This window comes from Stegostoma tigrinum, chromosome 13 (assembly GCF_030684315.1).
Source record: "Stegostoma tigrinum isolate sSteTig4 chromosome 13, sSteTig4.hap1, whole genome shotgun sequence".
Taxonomy (NCBI): Eukaryota; Metazoa; Chordata; class Chondrichthyes; order Orectolobiformes; family Stegostomatidae; genus Stegostoma; species Stegostoma tigrinum.
Window position 1 is genome coordinate 36,313,265 of NC_081366.1, and position 17,849 is coordinate 36,331,113.

At 42.8% G+C, this 17,849-nt stretch overlaps 1 protein-coding gene across 4 annotated transcripts in view; it reads right to left on the reverse strand.

Moving 5' to 3' along the window:
• The window catches only part of LOC125458118 (protein FAM13B-like), a 118,631-nt gene that overhangs the window by 59,232 nt on the left and 41,550 nt on the right, over nucleotides 1–17,849 (reverse strand). For 3 of the 4 annotated variants that reach the window (XM_048543025.2, XM_048543022.2, XM_048543024.2), the window contains 4 exons: nucleotides 14,124–14,263; nucleotides 12,629–12,670; nucleotides 4,599–4,764; nucleotides 1,412–1,518 (listed from right to left, as the gene is read on the reverse strand). In XM_048543025.2, the coding sequence (XP_048398982.1) occupies nucleotides 1,412–1,518; nucleotides 4,599–4,764; nucleotides 12,629–12,670; nucleotides 14,124–14,263 (455 nt within the window). The remainder of the gene's footprint in view (nucleotides 1–1,411; nucleotides 1,519–4,598; nucleotides 4,765–12,628; nucleotides 12,671–14,123; nucleotides 14,264–17,849) is intronic. The other variant, XM_048543023.2, reaches the window with a different exon arrangement.

A 17,849-nucleotide genomic window follows, 5' to 3' on the forward strand; every position in this document is an offset into this window, starting at 1 on the left:
CTGAATATGCTACACCTAGACTACTCAGAGAAACTGTGCACACCACACATTGGGAAGGACAAACTGGCCTCAGAGAATACAGTACATTGATAATCAATTAATCTCAGATTTATAATCAAAGGCATCATAAGTCAGGCAAAGGCAGGTACGTGGAATTAATTCACAGATCAGCTGTCGTCACATTGAATTTGAAATGGATTCCAGAGGTTAAAATGGGCTACTCACATTCCTATGTTCACATGCTCTTATCCTACTCGAGTCGAATTCAGTTAGTTCAATTAAATGGGACTCTCAAAGAACTCAGACAAGCAGTGAAGGACACAATACTAGAACCTGATCTTTATACACTTAAGCAAGATTTTACTCACTTAGTATGCCAGAACTTGTTTAAGAAAAAAACACCAACTTTGGGAGATCTTATGGCACAGAGGTAGCATCCTTACCTCTGAGCCAGAAGATCGAATTCAAGTCCCAACTGCCAGAGGTGTGTCATGACATAACACAACAGGTTGACTAAAAGCATTTTCAAAATATCAGCAGCGGTAAGTTGTCAATTACTCCCCACCTGAACATAACACTAGGTTTGACACACAAGTCGACAATAGGTGCTTGAGTAGGCCATTCATTATGATCATGGCTGATCATCCACAATCAGTATCCTGTTCCTGCCTTATCCCCATAACCCTTGATTCCACTCTCTTTAAGAGCTCTATCTATCTCTTTCTTGAAACTATACAGAGGCTTGGCCTCCACTGCCTTCTGGGGCAGAGCATTCCATGTATCCACCACTCTGGGTGAAGAAGTTTTCCTCTACTCTGTTCTAAAAGGCCTATCTCTTATTTTTAAACTGGGTCCTCTGGTTCTGGACTCACCCATCAGCAGAAACATGCTTCCTGCCTCCAGTGTGTCCAATCCCTTAATAATCTTATACGTCTCAATCAGATCCCCTCTCATCCTTCAAACTCCAGTGTATACAAGCCCAGTCGCTCCAATCTTTCAACATGTGATAGTCTCGCCATTCTGGGAATTGACCTCGTGAACCTACGCTGCACTCCCTCACTAGCAAGAATGTCCTTCCTCAAATTGGGAGACCAAAACTGCACACAATACTCCAGGTGCGGTCTCACCAGGGCCCTGTACAGCTGCAGAAGGACCTCTTTGCACCTATACTCAATTCCTATTGTTATGAAGGCCAGCAAGCTATTAGCTTTCTAATATCGCAGTATCTCCTACAGTTCTGACCTAGGCAATGTGCATAATTTAAGCCAATAATTTTGGGTTTTATAGGAGACTATAGATCTCATGTTATTTACATTTATAATGTACTGTAGAAATAAGCTGATTTTGTATTTTTAAATTTGATTTTAAGTTAAAATATTTCTAAATAGCATAAAGTTCCACCATAACTTACATTTCTGTTTTATTGTTATTTTCTTCATTTATAATTGGCTCATTGTCCAAGCTTTCTTCAGGCACATTCAGAAGTGGAACACCAGGGAGAGACACATTTTCCACAACCTGCAAATTTCCAAATAATAAGTTATCCAAGCCTAACAAGAAAATAACTGAAGATACAGCAAATATCCTGAGAGCTCTACTTGTCACTTTAATATATAGAAACCTTGAAGTCATCCAAGCAGCTCCTTTGAAAAGTAAAATAACTGCTGAGAGATTGTCTGGTGTATAGCACCAGCAGGTTTTGATCTGTAATTTTTCAATTTGTCATCTGAATAAGGGATATACTACGTGTCAATTTCATTAAAATATAGACAAACTGCAACTGCATCAGAATTTCAGAGTGTTAAGCCATCAAGAGATAAACAGAAGTTTAATTTAGGATTGGTATCTGTGAAAGATGCAATGTTGCTCTGCAGGCTAGTTGAAACAAATCTTTGATTCCAAAACAGTTGTTTTCTTTCATGAAGGTCAAATCAAAATCACTTCAACGTTTTCAGCTATCTGATGGTTTGCTGGGTAAACTTCATCAGGAGAGGCTTAAAGATCAACAATAAAGTGCCATTTACTATTCCACACCATTGACTATCACTGCAAGTTCCCAATTTAATGGGAAACATTGCATGGATTTTGAACTATCAAATTTTATTAACAAATATCAGTTTAATGATCAGAAGAACATTCAGTTGTTGTCTATTAACATCTTAATTGTTTGGTTTTAATACAATCTTTTGTGGAAAATAAATCAGAAAAAACATACTTCAAATGGTTTTCAAATGGTGTAATGATGTATTGGCCCAGACTATCATTTCTCCAGGTCGTTGGAGCTGGGACGTACATCAGGGTACGTATGTCAGAAAACTGCAGAAGTCCGGATGCATGGGCACAAGGAAATTGCTCAGGAAGTTTAATCTTTCAAAAAGGCTGATTCCCTGGTGCCCAGGACCTTCCACAACTGTCTCCAATCCTTAGTGTAGCGGGAGACGGGTCAGATATGCAGGAATTACTCGCGTACTTACCCTAGAAACGTTCAAAGGTTTAACACCTAGTCTAACAGTTGGGTAATTCAACAACCTGATATCCTCTCCAATAAAACAGGATCTGGTCCATTAGAGACTCTTTCTCGATGATAACCTCTTGAATAAACTTCGCATTTTTGTAGTAAGTTTAACATATCCCCTGTTTCATGGAAGCATCAGACAAAAGAAAACAAATGCCACGATCTGACCAATGCTTGGTCAAATACATAGGTTTAACTAGGATGTTAGGAAGAGAGGGATGGTTTATAAACAAACAGCTGAACAGTTGAAGGCACACCCTAGCAGAGTGCTAAAGTAAGGAAGAGATATGCATGAGGGCAAAAGTTAGAAGGTCGGAATGCTACGAATTTTGGGCTGGAGAAGATCACATCATAAGGGAGGCGAGATGAGAAATTGAACACAAGACTAGGAACAAGGTTAGCCAGTCTATACAGACCTAAACAGGTGAATGGGTCTTAGTTTGAATTAGAATACAGGCAGAATTTTCCCTTCAGTTCAGATTTATTGATATGATGGAAAGTGAGCCAAGAGCCAACCAGGAGCTGGAATAGGAGGGCTTCCCATTCTACTAGTGGCCGTCATCATTTCTACTGGTTGATTATCCTTCATTTATTCATTTTCCAAAATCTATATTTGAGCCTCCTGCTGCCACATTTTTCTATCTGGTCTTGGGCTTTCCTCCTCTTCGTGGTACTCCGATCCACCTCATTCATATTGCCACATTTCCTTTCTCACAACCAACCGGACCATTTCAACACTTTGTTGACCCCTAGGCTTTACTGAGACCCGGAAGTGCTAGTTCCTGGTTTGTGTCCTTTCTTATGAGGTCATATGTTCATCTCCATTTCTAAGACATTATCCAGTCATTGTTTGTATGTTCCTGATGTTGCTCAAGTCTTTGCACTATATGGCAAAGCTAGCGTCTGAACTCTGTTTCAGGTTCAATGATACAGAAATCTCAGAGCACACCACTTTTAGTTACTCTAATCAAAGCTAATCTGCTGTTCAATTTCTATATTTCCATTTTCTGCCATCTCTTAAGCCAGAAACATGAAACTAATAACTTTCTCCACTTCAAGAATCTCTAATCCTCTGGACTACTGATTTGTATGCTTGTTTTCCATTGCTCTTCTCCAGATACTTCATCTAGTTCTCTTTGCCACCACATAACTCAAATGTTATCTGCAAATATTATTGACCATAGCTCTGTCATGCTTACTTAGTTAGGTCATTTATATCAAATTAGTGGGAGGAATGGGTTCAATTCTGATCCTTGGTGGACTCAACTTTGGCTTTGAAAGTTTCACCGTCTCCCTAGTCGTGCTCCGTGCCAGGCACTTCTACGTGCCTTTTAATATTCTTAAAATAGGTCTACGAAGGATTCATATATCCAGACTTCCTTCCTTGGCGTCTCTTCCTAAGCCTTCTCTAGATCAAAGAGTACAGTTTTTTGTAAGGAGGCACCAACAATGGTTCAGGGCTGACAATGCATGGTTCAGCATGTATGCTAATGACTCCTAGTCCTAACCTTCAGCCACCTTTGACAACTTGTTCACTGCCCCGATCTTCCGATGAACTGCAATTTCTTGCAATTAAACGTGGTTTTTCTTTTGAATTTGCAAACAACGGAGATGCTAGGAATTTGTAACAGAAATGGAAATTGCGGGAGAAACCTCACTAAATCTGGTAGCATCTATGGAAAGAAAGCAAACTCAATGTTTGTGTCTGGTTTTGAAGAAGGGTGGACTCTAAACATTGGCTCTGCTTTCTCTCCACAGATGCTACCAGATTTAGTGAGTTTCTCCAGTAATTTCCGTTTTCCTAAAGACAGAAGCCATGCCTTCAACTTTGTCACAGATTTAGATTCCCTTGCCACTGAGTTTGCTTTCTATGGCCATTGTTTTGAGCTATGCCTACCCTGAACCTTCCTGCTGTTAGATCTGAGTTCAGCCATCTACTCTGTAATGCTGCTTCTACCTCTGTAACATTGCTTGCCTCCTCATCAGCTCTCTACTGCAGAAGCTTTCAAGATTTTGATCTCATTTGGAATTGTGCCATGAAACCTTTACACCTTTTCTCACAGATAAATGGTACTTTACTCACATTTTCAACATCCTGGTGCAAACGAATTTTCAGTGCTTCCAACGTACAATTATGAAGTGAAAGTTTCTGATCATTCTCTTCCAAACTATCGGCATGCTGTAAAGCTTCAGAAAGGGCTGATTTATTGATTTCAGAGTTATGATTGTTCTCTTCAGCGAGATCGTCTCTGGAATTTAAACAAAATAATCAGGAAAAAATCCAACTCAAACTACACTTTTTACATCTTAGAATACTACCACAACCTAAGATCTTAAGACACTGATGCAAAATTGAAGTTATTCTTTACTGGAGCCATTGAATTTATTGCTTAATCTTGCATCCTAAAAAACTGGATTAAAGATGGAGCGGGAAAAAAACGCCAAGAAATCTATCCCAGTGCCAATCCAACAAGAACGTCAGGCCTTCGCTCAAGTTTGTCACTGCACATTTAAAATTTTGTATCATTATTCGTTATAATCATACTGTTAAAGGCACATTTTCATGTTAAAAAAAATAAGAATTTATAAACACCACTTACCACTATACACATTTGAAACAATGCAACTGTAATTTTAATTTATGCACTTTAAGTGTCATTTGAATTAAGTACTAAAAAGAGAGACTTGCTGAAATCACAAGTACATTTTTATCAAATTTACACATTTGTAGGTGCTAACTTTCCTTTCAAATAAAACAACAGCAAAATAGTTTATACCAATTCACTGGAATTATGCTTCTTAATGTAAGTTTCAATCATCTTCATGTTCTGAACTTTAACAGGTTCAACTTCTGATCTGCTTTGTAATGTCAAAAAGGTAATTTGTTGCAAGTGTGCAGAAGACCACTGGCATAAGGGGAAGTGAAAAAGAAATTTTAAAACAGAACACAGATTATAAGAAGAGACTGATAGTGCAAGTTAATCTAAAAGTTAACATCTTGCTAACAATGGTAGCAAGATAATGGGTTGGCTAGTTAGAATCCAAAAATGTTACCTCGAAATGGAGGATGGGACCATGCCCAAATCGCTAAAAGGGGACTAACATCTAACTTCATGAAGGAGGAAGTTACTATCAAACTCACTAACAGAATCAAATTGCCAAATGGTCTGAATAAAAAAAAATCTGATTTAACTTAATGCCAGAAGTTCTCAGAGCAGAACTGGATGTGTCTGAGGGGGGAAAGCAACAAATGTAGAAATTGCAGAGCAACTAGCCACCTCCTTAGATACAAGGGTATGCCAGAAGTCTGCACAATCGCAAATGTTATCCCCTTAAATCAAAAATAAATGCAGCAAAAAAAGGCCAACCTGTGATGGTAAAGCTTTCAGAAAAGATAATTTAATAACTGTTTCAACAACTATTGAATAAGACTGTGGACCTTGGCAACTTTAAAGAAGTCTAATTTTCCAGTACCATCACTGAAAATCCAATGAGGATAAAGTGATTAATATTAATTTCTAAAATGCATTCACTAAAGATGCACATAACATACATGCCAACAAAATCAAAGTCTACAGAATGACAGTGAGTGACGACATGGGGACAAAGTTAGCCGAGTGATAGGCAGAGTTGATCAGTTCTTCAGAATTCTAGAACGCAAAACAGGGGTGTTTCCCAGGAGTCAGTTCCAGAACCTTTATTTTCCTTGATGCAAATTAATTGACAACATTCAGAGATTCGCCAAAACTTTAAATAGTGAATTCGACAACAGACAATAGGTGCTGGAGCAGGCCATTCGGCCCTTCGAGCCAGCACCACCATTCATTATGATCATGGCTGATCATCCACAATCAGTATCCTGTTCCTGCCTTATCCCCATAACCCTTGATTCCACTCTCTTTAAGAGCTCTATCTATCTCTTTCTTGAAACTATACAGAGGCTTGGCCTCCACTGCCTTCTGGGGCAGAGCATTCCATGTATCCACCACTCTGGGTGAAGAAGTTTTCCTCTACTCTGTTCTAAAAGGCCTACCTCTTATTTTTAAACTGGGTCCTCTGGTTCTGGACTCACCCATCAGCAGAAACATGCTTCCTGCCTCCAGAGTGTCCAATCCCTTAATAATCTTATACGTCTCAATCAGATCCCCTCTCATCCTTCAAACTCCAGTGTATACAAGCCCAGTCGCTCCAATCTTTCAACATGTGATAGTCTCGCCATTCTGGGAATTGACCTCGTGAACCTACGCTGCACTCCCTCACTAGCAAGAATGTCCTTCCTCAAATTGGGAGACCAAAACTGCACACAATACTCCAGGTGCGGTCTCACCAGGGCCCTGTACAGCTGCAGAAGGACCTCTTTGCTCCTATACTCAATTCCTCTTGTTACGAAGGCCAGCATGCTATTAGCTTTCTTCACTGCCTGCTGTACCTGCATGCTTGCTTTCATTGGCTGATGTACAAGAACACCTTGATCCGGTTGTACTTCCCCTTTACCTAACTTGACTCCATCGAGATAGTAATCTGCCATCCTGTTCTTGCCAAAGTGTATAACCGCACATTTATCCACATTAAACTGCATCCGTCCACTCACCTAGTCTGTCCAAGTCACCCTGTATTCTCATAACATCCTCCTCACATTTCACACTGCCACCCAACTTTGAGGAGAGAACAGTGATAGGCTTCAAAAGACAGTCACTTTTAGCTGGTGCAATGGGTATGCTCATGCTGATTAGGCAACATATTTTAGCAATGAGGGGTATCAGTATACACTAAAATGCACAATACTTGAGAGGTACAGGAACACAAACCTGGGGATACATGCACACAAATCATTGAAAAGGCTGACCAAGTAGTTAATAAAGGTATACAGTATCTAGTACTGAGGGATGCTTTCACTGAGTGCAAAACCAAGGAAATCATGAAGAATCTTGAGTGCAATGCCTCAGGCTCAACAGAAATATTGCTTCAAATTTTGGGCACTGCATTTTAAAAAGGATGCAAAGGTTTTAAAGCTGTGCAATAAAAAGATTCAAGAAAATAGTTATGAGGATCATCAGTTATATGGATGGATTGAGGCTGCTATCCTTGGGGAAAGTTGGGAGGGGATCTGTTATGGTTTTGAAAATCATTTGGATTGTAGTTAAATCAAACTACTGTTCAATATTCAGAGGAAAATAATTGACAAAAGAATCAAAAATCAACATGTAATGAGATGACATGATATCTTTTTATGCAGTCAGTAGTTGGTATCTGGCATAAAAACTGAAGGTTCTTGCAAAATTCAAGTGTAGCAGCATCAGTGGACAGAGAAACAGTTAAGGTTCCAAGGCCAAAGATTCTTCTCTGGTACGTTACCAGGAATTCTCAGTCGGGTGGATGACAAGTGAGGAAGAGACAGAGGCAGAAATTAAAAAAGAAAAACTGAAACAGAAGAGAAAAAAAACCATCTGCTGATAGAAGTGGTGAAAGAATACCATGGAAAGAAAAAAATTACTCAAACCCAAGAATTACTAAGTGGAAATTGCAGAATCAGTTGGCTGAGAAACAAAATGCTTATTTTTGTTTCTCAGAAATCTAGAACATCAAGTATTGCAAACAACATTGGAAGTCAAATTTAAACCTGCTATGAAAGGGGTATCTTGAAACTTGGTCATCCAGATCCAACTTTGTTTAATGAACAAATAAAAACATTAATCTGCAACATTCTTCTTGGCTTTGAGAATTACCCAGAAAGTTTTTTTCTTAAATTACATGAATCAGAGTGTTCAGAGGTTCAATTAATACATGTGCAATTAGCATAGAGAGAGTCTATCACAGCACAGAACAGAATTTGGAATTTTGTTGCTGGAGTAATTTATTGGACCATATCTTCCACTGATCGAGTGAATTATTTGCCTCTGCGTCAGTCTGGTTGATCAACTAAGATTCTGCATAACATCAATCACCATTTATTATTTTCTTTCACAACATCCACTGCTGAAAAGACTTCTTCTGGCTTCAGTCTCAGTGACCATGATGTTCATGTTTGTATATGCCAGAATGATTTAATAATCTTCTTTCATTCTCAGGTACAGTTGGTTCTGCTATAACGCATGTTTCTTCAACTCAAATTCGCTTTAATGCGATTAAGACTTTAGACCATTATTTGTCAGACACAAACTTTCCTTACTTGTATTGGCTATAATGGCATTATGGTCAGATTAGCTTAAATGGTGCAGCTATTGCGCAATTTTCTTATAATACGAGATTGCACAAGAATGAAACAATTGCATGATATCAGAACTGACTAAATGCTATTGATATCTAGGAGCCATACATTTCCTCATTATTTAATAAGCAATAATCAGTCTTCCTGAGGAAGATTACAGAAAGACTTATTTTGTAAATTTTGGAATGACAACATTTTCCCTTTATTTCATGTTTTCAGTCTCATGATCACTACTTAATTAATCACGTGCAGCCGGGGAGGCAAAGGGTTGAAAGCAGGGACAGTCTTGTTCTGGACACACACCACTCTGTCAAGACATGACCCCTTTAGATCCCTTTTAAACCTATGCCTTCTTAGTCTTGGACTTGCCCACCTTGGTGAAAAGGCCTTGGTTATTCACCCTATTCTTGCCCCTCACAATTTTATCAAATTTCTACACAGCCATCCAGGTTGACACTCCAGGTTAAAAAAAGCCCCAGCCTATTCAGCCACTCCCTATTGCGCAAACCCTCTAATCCCAGCAACATTTGTGAATTTCTTCTGTTTCCTCAACTTTAAACAACATCCTTCATTTTCGAGGTCAACCAGATTTATATGCAGTATTCTGAAAATGGCATCACCAATGTTCTGTAACATGACCTCCCAACTGCTATACTTGACTCACTGACCAATAAATGCAAGCATACCAAATGCTGTCTTCAGTACCTGTCTGACCACACTTTCAAGGAACTTTGCACCTGCAACTCTAGGTCTCTGTTCGACAAGACTCCCCAGGGCCCTGCCCTGGTTTGCCTTACCAAAATACATCATTTCACATTTATCCAAATTAAAACTCCAAATGCCACTCCTCGACCCATCAGCTCATTTGATCAGGGTCCTGTTGTACTCTGGGATCATCTTCTTCACTGTCCACCACATCACCTATTTTGGTGTCTTCTGCAAACTTACTAACCATACATCCTACATTCACTTTCAAATCATTTACACAAGTGACGAAAAGTAGTGAACTAGGCACCGATCCTTGTGGCACACTTCTGGTCAAAGAGCTCCAGTCTGTAAGGCAACCTTCTACCAACATTCTATGTCCAAATGGCTAGCTCCCCCAGATCACATTTAACTAACCTAACTAACCAGTCTACCATGCGGAACCTTGTCAAACACCTTGCTGGAGTCCACATGGACAACATCTACAGCTCTGCCTTCAATCTTTGGTCACCTCTTCAAACAAAACTCAATCAAGTTACCAAGACACATTTTCCCATGCACACAGTCACATTGACTGATTAGGGATAGCCAATCACTGCCTTTCCAAATGCATGTAAATCCTGTCCCTCAGAATTGCGTCCAACAACACACCCAACACCACGGATGTATCTTGGAGCCCAATGGGAATTGACAGAGGCATTAGCTGCATCTAGAAGACACAGGAGAAGGAGGCCATTCAGCCCATGGACTCTGTTCCACCAGTTAATTGATAATCCTCAATTCCACTTTCCTGCCTTTTCCCTAGAACTCATGATTCTCTCACTAAAGAAAAAACAAAGCCTATCCCAGCCACAAACATACATAACAGCTGAACCTAAATAACTCACTGGAGGTAAGGAATTCCACAGATTTACATCCCTCAACAGAAATTCCTCCTCGTCTGCGTGTTAATGTGCAGCCTGAGATTACACCCTCTGGTCCTAGCCTCTCCCAGCAGAAGAAACAATCTTTCTGCATCTGCCTTGTCAAGCCCCCTATCAGTCTTGTGTTTGAACAAGGTCACTTCCTATTCTTCTACATTCCAAAGAGCACAAACAACCTATTCAACCTCTCCCCATAAGACAGTCCCGCCACATCTGCTATCAGCCTAATGAACCTTCTCTGGATTGCCTTCAGTGCTAGTATATCTCATCATAGATAAGGGGGCCAAAACTGTTCAGTATTCCTGCTGGCCCAACTAGTGTCTTACATCATTTCAGGAAAACTTCCCTACTTTCATATTCCATCCCCTTGGAAATAAAGACAACATTCCATTTACCCTCCCTACTACCCACTGAACCTGGATGTTAGCCTTTTTGTGATTCATGGATAAGGGCAGGTGCTCACACATATACATAATTCTTTCCCTCATCATACAAGTCAGACCTCAAGAATACAGGTTAAGCATACCCTGACTGGCAGTTGCCTCCTGCCATTTTCAATAATTCTAAATAGAAATACACAAGTATTTTTCCCTTTTTCTAACCTTCACCTTTCGGCAGCTATTCCTTACAATCAAACTGAAAACTACAGAACTACAGAAAGAGAGAACTCCCCAGGTACTCAAGCATTCTGTTACCTTTTGCAGCAAAACCTGGACAACATGTTGGCTTCGGCTAATAAGTGACAAATAACATTAGTACCTGGGCCTAAACATTTCTCCAAACCTGACCATGATAGGTTAACTGTTAAAGGTTAATTGGATATAACAGTGAGCAATTAAAGAAAATGGAAAATTACTTGAAAGGCGGGTCTAGTAAAAATGAAGTGTTTTGACTAGGAGGCATAACCTTGACTCTGTTATTATGCAGTTAACATGGAGCACCTAGAGAAGTTGATTTCTGCACAATGAAATGTCTGGAAAAATACTGAAAGTGCTACCAATATGGTAGTAACCAGAATAGGACTTGAGCAGTCCATTTCAAATGCAAAAAGGCCTGGACAATATTCAGACAAATGAGTAGGAGAATAGCTCTTAATACCACTTATTCAGTTTTCCTTCTGTCCTACCTGCTATCCATAACCTCACTTTACCTACGCTTTTCATATCTCTTTGTCTGGGCTCCATCTCTATCTATCTGGGCAACTCTCCACTTCCCTTCCCCACCTCCAACACAAATAAATTTTCCTAGTTGCTGAGATAACAAGGTGTAGAGCTGGATGAACACAGCAGACCAAGAAGCATCAGAGGAGCAAGAAAGCTGGCATTTCGGGCCTAGACCCTTCTTCAGAAATGGGGGAGGGAAAGGGGATTCTGAAATAAAATCGGGAGAGAGGGGGAAGCGGATAGTAGGTAGGAGATGGGGTGGGGCGAGGGGATAGGCGGAAGGGAGGACAGGTTAGGGAGGTGGGGCCACGCTGGGCTGGTTTTGGGATGTGGTAGGGGGAGGGGTGATTTTGAAACTTGTGAAGTCCACATTGATATCATTGGGCTGCAGGGTTCCCAAGCAGAAAGTGAGGTGCTGTTCCTGCAACCTTTGTGGCACTGTAGGCGGCCCAGGATGGACGTGTTGTCTAAGGAATTGGGGGGGGGGGGGAAGAGAGTTGAAATAGTTCGCAACCGGGAGGTGCAGTTGTTTAGTTTGAACCGAACATAGGGGTTCTGCAAAGCGGTCCCCAAGCTGCTAACAGTTCTGACAAGAGTCACCAAATTCTTTTCTTCTCACAGATGCTGCTGGACCTGCTGATTTAACCAGCAATTTCTGTTTTTGCACCATCTATGAGATGCATTGCAATAATTCACCAAGTCTACTCTGACACCAACTTCCAAATCAGTGACCTCTAGCGCCTAGAAAGAGGAGGGAGCAAATACATGGGAACACTACCAACAGCAAATTCCCCTCCAACCAACAAATCATCCAGACTTGGAAATGTATTGCGATTCCTTTTACTGCCACAAAATTGAAACTCTAATTCCCTTCCCAGTTGCACTGTGGCACCCCTGCACCAAAAAGTCAGCAGGGTTTCAAGGCAGCAGCCCATCACAGTGAAAAATTAGGAATAGAAAATCAACAATTGCTGCTCCTCATTGTTCGTCAGGAGCAGAGATAAAAACTTGACATGAAAAATAATTTTTCTGCAATTATGAATGCCTGTACTCAACTCAATAAGTCACATTGTAGTTTAACTGTTTGGGGTATTGAAATCAAGTCAGCACTTACTCTGCAGATATAGTCAATTGGTTGATAGAGGAGCCATGAGCACTACAATATAAAAAGACAAACATTGTGTGTTTATTTTAAATTGCAGTTTTGCAAATAAGTCTAAAACAGTGCAGAATGTGCTGGCAGTACACAAGCTGCAAATTAAGATTTTGTTCTATAACTCAAAACCATTACCAAGCATAGAATTATTTATCAACAGTTGAATTGGCATCAGAGACATGACTAAGTAATACAGGATAACAAATTGAAAACAAACATGCTTTCATCTTGTGGTTTCACCAACCTCAGGACATTGAAGTTCCTTACAGCTGGTAATATTTTTTCTAATGTAAAAAAAGTCATCAATATCAAGATAAAGTTCAATAACAGGTACTGAAAGTATTGATTGAGAAATAAATGTAGGCAAGTATAATCATTTTACTGTTTTGGATAATGCCATGAGATATTTTGCCACATTTGAAAAGGATGACAGGACTTTGCTTTGTTTCTAGCCTCCATTCCTGTACTTGCCTAATGCAATACTGGAATTTGACACCAGACTGGGTGATCAATTCAGGGCCTTAAAAGGTTTCCAACTATAAATTGATTGCACAGGAGTTGGCGTATTTGAATTTTTGTCAGGAATATATTCTCTTGGAGAACAAACACATTGTGAACTGCCTCCCTAAATGCCTAAACATACATCCCAAATCTTTACTGGCGACTTCTGAACTTGAAACTCTTCTTGTTTTGTAGCTGCATCTCCTTTAACAAGTATCAGAGGCAAAAGCATAACTACATTAGAATAGAAGACAAAAATTCACAAACAGGGGTGTTGTGCACATCTCAACCATTTAATTCAGGTTCCATTTCAAGTCAGTGTATTCAAAACTCAAAGTATCAGCTACTGATAAAAAACCTAATTGAAGCTTCTGATGTATCATTACTTCTGCCAGGAATCTTGATAGAAGTCACTCTGGCATGTTTCCTTAACAAAAGTTAAATGAAGTTCCTTGAGAAAACATCTACACCTAACTCAGCTTCAGAAGATGCTCCAGGACCTAGGGTTCTACAACAATTGCAAACAAAACTGGTGAGGCAGGGTTGGGGGAAAAGCATGGTTGACTACATGAAGTGGGAGCAGGAGCAGGAGCAATTAAGTGAGGCGGCAAACTGTGAACAGCCTTAGTAAGACACCAATCCCCTTTAACAGGTCAACAGTCCACAGGGTTAAGGCTGTAAGACTACACTTTGAGTGCCTGTCTCTCCCAGTGCCCATTAAAAATCAGAGCAAAGGCACAGAAAACTCCTAATTAGAGAGATTAATTGTCTACTTATGGGCCTCAATTGGGCAACTCCCCAGTGTCTCATCTAGCACTTCAAACAGCAATGGAACCAGCTAGGTGCAGTAATGAAACCTGCGGGAAAACAAGTGCGTAGACTCAATTCAGTGGATAATGTCATTATGAATATGTATTAAAACTGCTCAACTGCCAAATCTTTAATACCTCACCTAGCTGACAAAAAAAAGTCAGATTCAGTTGTATTCTTCATTATCGTCACGTGCTCAGCATTCATCAACAACATCCTTTCAGATTCTTCCGGAAGTGCTTCAGTTTGTTCTATTTTAACTCCTTCACATGATTCTGTAACCTGAAATCAGATGCATTACCATTGAAAAACAGTGACCCAAAGCCTGTTTTTTGCTGAAACAAGAGAAAGTGTTGTTACCAAAGACATCCAAATGTTCAACAGGAGAAAGAAAACAAATGCTATCCAACAACTCGTTTGTTAATTACCATCCTGCTTCAAATTAGTGGTAGATTTAATGTTTGAGACCTTACATTAAAGTCCCACATATGCCAACTAAGGCAGCAACCCATTTTCTATAAGATACAAAGGCTCAAAAGGTCGTAACAGTAGAACTGCTGTTTATCAGTCGATATCAAACAAAATTAGAAGTTCTGTAGTTACACATGGTTTGGAGCTACAAGAGTTTTGCAAGAACAAGGGGAAAAGATAAACTTATGCTGGGTTGGGAAGAGGCTCCATGCTCCCACCAAATTTAGGAATTTTGTACAGTGATTTAATCTAAAGTAAATGCTGACTGGTGCTTTAGCAAAAGAAAAGGAGACAATGATGAGAGGTGACCAAAAGCGGTGTCAAAAATGTAGATGTGGAGTGGTTCATTTTCTTAGAAGAAAAGGAAGAATTGGAGAGATAGATAAGAAGAACTGGAAGAATTACGTTCCAAAGAAAGAGATTAGGATAGCTCTAAAGTACTGCTACTGCTGGGGCAGTCTTCATACGGACAAAAATTTACAAAGGACAAAAAGGAAGAAATACTAGCCTGCAGAAAATGTAGAAGTAGGCTAGAGACAGTGTGCCTCTGAATCATTTCAAGAAAAATTTTGAAATTAATGCAATATGGATAAGCAGCTGGTGCAAGTCTCTGGCAAATAGAGAGGAATCATTGAAAGACAACAGGTGCCCGGGAGAATTTTGTCAGGTGAAAGCACAGCAACAGAGTTAAAGCAGTCATGTATACAAATAAATTGATGCATATAGATTGCTAGTAGATTGAGCTGCGTTTGGCTGGATGCAACAGACGCAGTAGAATAAGCAGGCAAAGTGAATATGGAATTAGACTTTTCAGTATGTGGTTCAACCCATAACAGTGGACTTGGGTGGGGGAGGAAGGAAAAGAGGAGGGGGGGGGAAAAGAGGAGGGGGGGGGGAAAAGAGGAGGGGGGGGGAGAAAAAGAGGAGGGGGGGGAGAAAAAGAGGAGGGGGGGGAGAAAAAGAGGAGGGGGGGGAGAAAAAGAGGAGGGGGGGGAGAAAAAGAGGAGGGGGGGGAGAAAAAGAGGAGGGGGGGGAGAAAAAGAGGAGGGGGGGAGAAAAAGAGGGGGGGGGGGAAAAAGAGGGGGGGGGGGGAAAAAGAGGGGGGGGGGGGAAAAAGAGGAGGGGGGGGAAAAAGAGGGGGGGGGGAAAAAGAGGGGGGGGGGAAAAAGAGGGGGGGGGGAAAAAGAGGGGGGGGGGGAAAAAGAGGGGGGGGGGGAAGAGAGGGGGGGGGAAAGAGAGGGGGGGGGAAAGAGAGGGGGGGGGGAAAGAGAGGGGGGGGGGAAAGAGAGGGGGGGGGGGAAGAGAGGGGGGGGGGGAAGAGAGGGGGGGGGGGAAGAGAGGGGGGGGGGAAGAGAGGGGGGGGGGAAGAGAGGGGGGGGGGAAGAGAGGGGGGGGGGAAGAGAGGGGGGGGGGAAGAGAGAGGGGGGGGGAAGAGAGAGGGGGGGGGAAGAGAGAGGGGGGGGGAAGAGAGAGGGGGGGGGAAGAGAGAGGGGGGGGGGAAGAGAGAGGGGGGGGGAAGAGAGAGGGGGGGGGAAGAGAGAGGGGGGGGGAAGAGAGAGGGGGGGGGGAAGAGAGAGGGGGGGGGGAAGAGAGAGGGGGGGGGGAAGAGAGAGGGGGGGGGGAAGAGAGAGGGGGGGGGGAAGAGAGAGGGGGGGGGAAGAGAGAGGGGGGGGGAAGAGAGAGAGGGGGGGGGAAGAGAGAGGGGGGGGGGAAGAGAGAGGGGGGGGGAAGAGAGGGGGGGGGGGAAGAGAGAGGGGGGGGGGAAGAGAGAGGGGGGGGGGAAGAGAGAGGGGGGGGGGAAGAGAGAGGGGGGGGGGAAGAGAGAGGGGGGGGGGAAGAGAGAGGGGGGGGGGAAGAGAGAGGGGGGGGGAAGAGAGAGGGGGGGGGAAGAGAGAGGGGGGGGGAAGAGAGAGGGGGGGGGAAGAGAGAGGGGGGGGGAAGAGAGAGGGGGGGGGAAGAGAGAGGGGGGGGGAAGAGAGAGGGGGGGGGAAGAGAGAGGGGGGGGGAAGAGAGGGGGGGGGAAGAGAGGGGGGGGGAAGAGAGGGGGGGGGAAGAGAGGGGGGGGGAAGAGAGGGGGGGGGAAGAGAGGGGGGGGGAAGAGAGGGGGGGGGAAAGAGAGGGGGGGGGAAAGAGAGGGGGGGGAAAGAGAGGGGGGGGGAAGAGAGGGGGGGGGAAGAGAGGGGGGGGGGAAGAGAGGGGGGGGGAAGAGAGGGGGGGGGAAGAGAGGGGGGGGAAGAGAGGGGGGGGAAGAGAGGGGGGGGAAGAGAGGGGGGGGGGAAGAGAGGGGGGGGGGAAGAGAGGGGGGGGGGAAGAGAGGGGGGGGGGAAGAGAGGGGGGGGGGAAGAGAGGGGGGGGGGGGAAGGGGAAGAGAGGGGGGGGGGGAAGGGGAAGAGAGGGGGGGGGGGAAGGGGAAGAGAGGGGGGGGGGGGGAAGGGGAAGAGAGGGGGGGGGGAAGAGAGGGGGGGGGAAGAGAGGGGGGGGGGAAGGGGAAGAGAGGGGGGGGGGGGGGGGAAGAGAGAGATACGGAATCACCAGAAGACAGGAGTTTTATGGCAGGTACTAAAACAACAGCTTCAACCTTCCCAAAGATGAACTGGAGAAAGTTTTGATTCATCCTGGTGTTGGATAAGCAACCTGGCACTAAGGAAGTTTCAGTGAATCATGGCTTCCAAGTGCACCACTTCTTCACAATTTCCAAAATTTTTTGCTTTCGAAGTACACAATTTCCTTCTTCCTCCATTAAAGGCCAAATGTACATCGAGCCATAGAGCTGTGCAGCATATACACAGACCTTTTGATACAGGTCATCCATCTCAACTAGATATCCTAAATAAATCTAGTCCCACTTAGCATAATTTGGAATCCCTCTAAACTCTTCTTATTCATATACCCATACAGATCTCTTTTAAAAGGTTGTAACTGTTCCAGCTTCTACTACTTCCTCTGGCAGCTCATTCCATACACACACAACCCTCTGTGTAAATGATCCCTTTTAAGTTTTATCCCTCACCGTAAATCTATGCCCTCTAGTTTGGGACTCCCCCATCCCAGGGAAAAGATCCTGTCTATACACCTAATGCATGCCCTTTGATTTTTTTTAAACCTCTTATAAAAAGTTACCCATAGTCTATAACATCCAGGAAGAACAACCCCAGCCTATTCAGCCTCCCCCTAAAGCTCAAACCCTCCAACCTCGGCAACATCCTTGTAAAACTTTTCTGAACCCTTTCAAGCTTCACAACATACTTCCTGAAGCAGGAAGGCCAAAACTGCATGCAGTATTCTCAAGTGGCCTAACTTATGACCTGTACAGCCACAACATGGCTCCCAACTGCTATACCCAGTCTTTTGCTTTCCTCCTCCTTGTATGTCAAACAACACCCCCACACTCCCACTT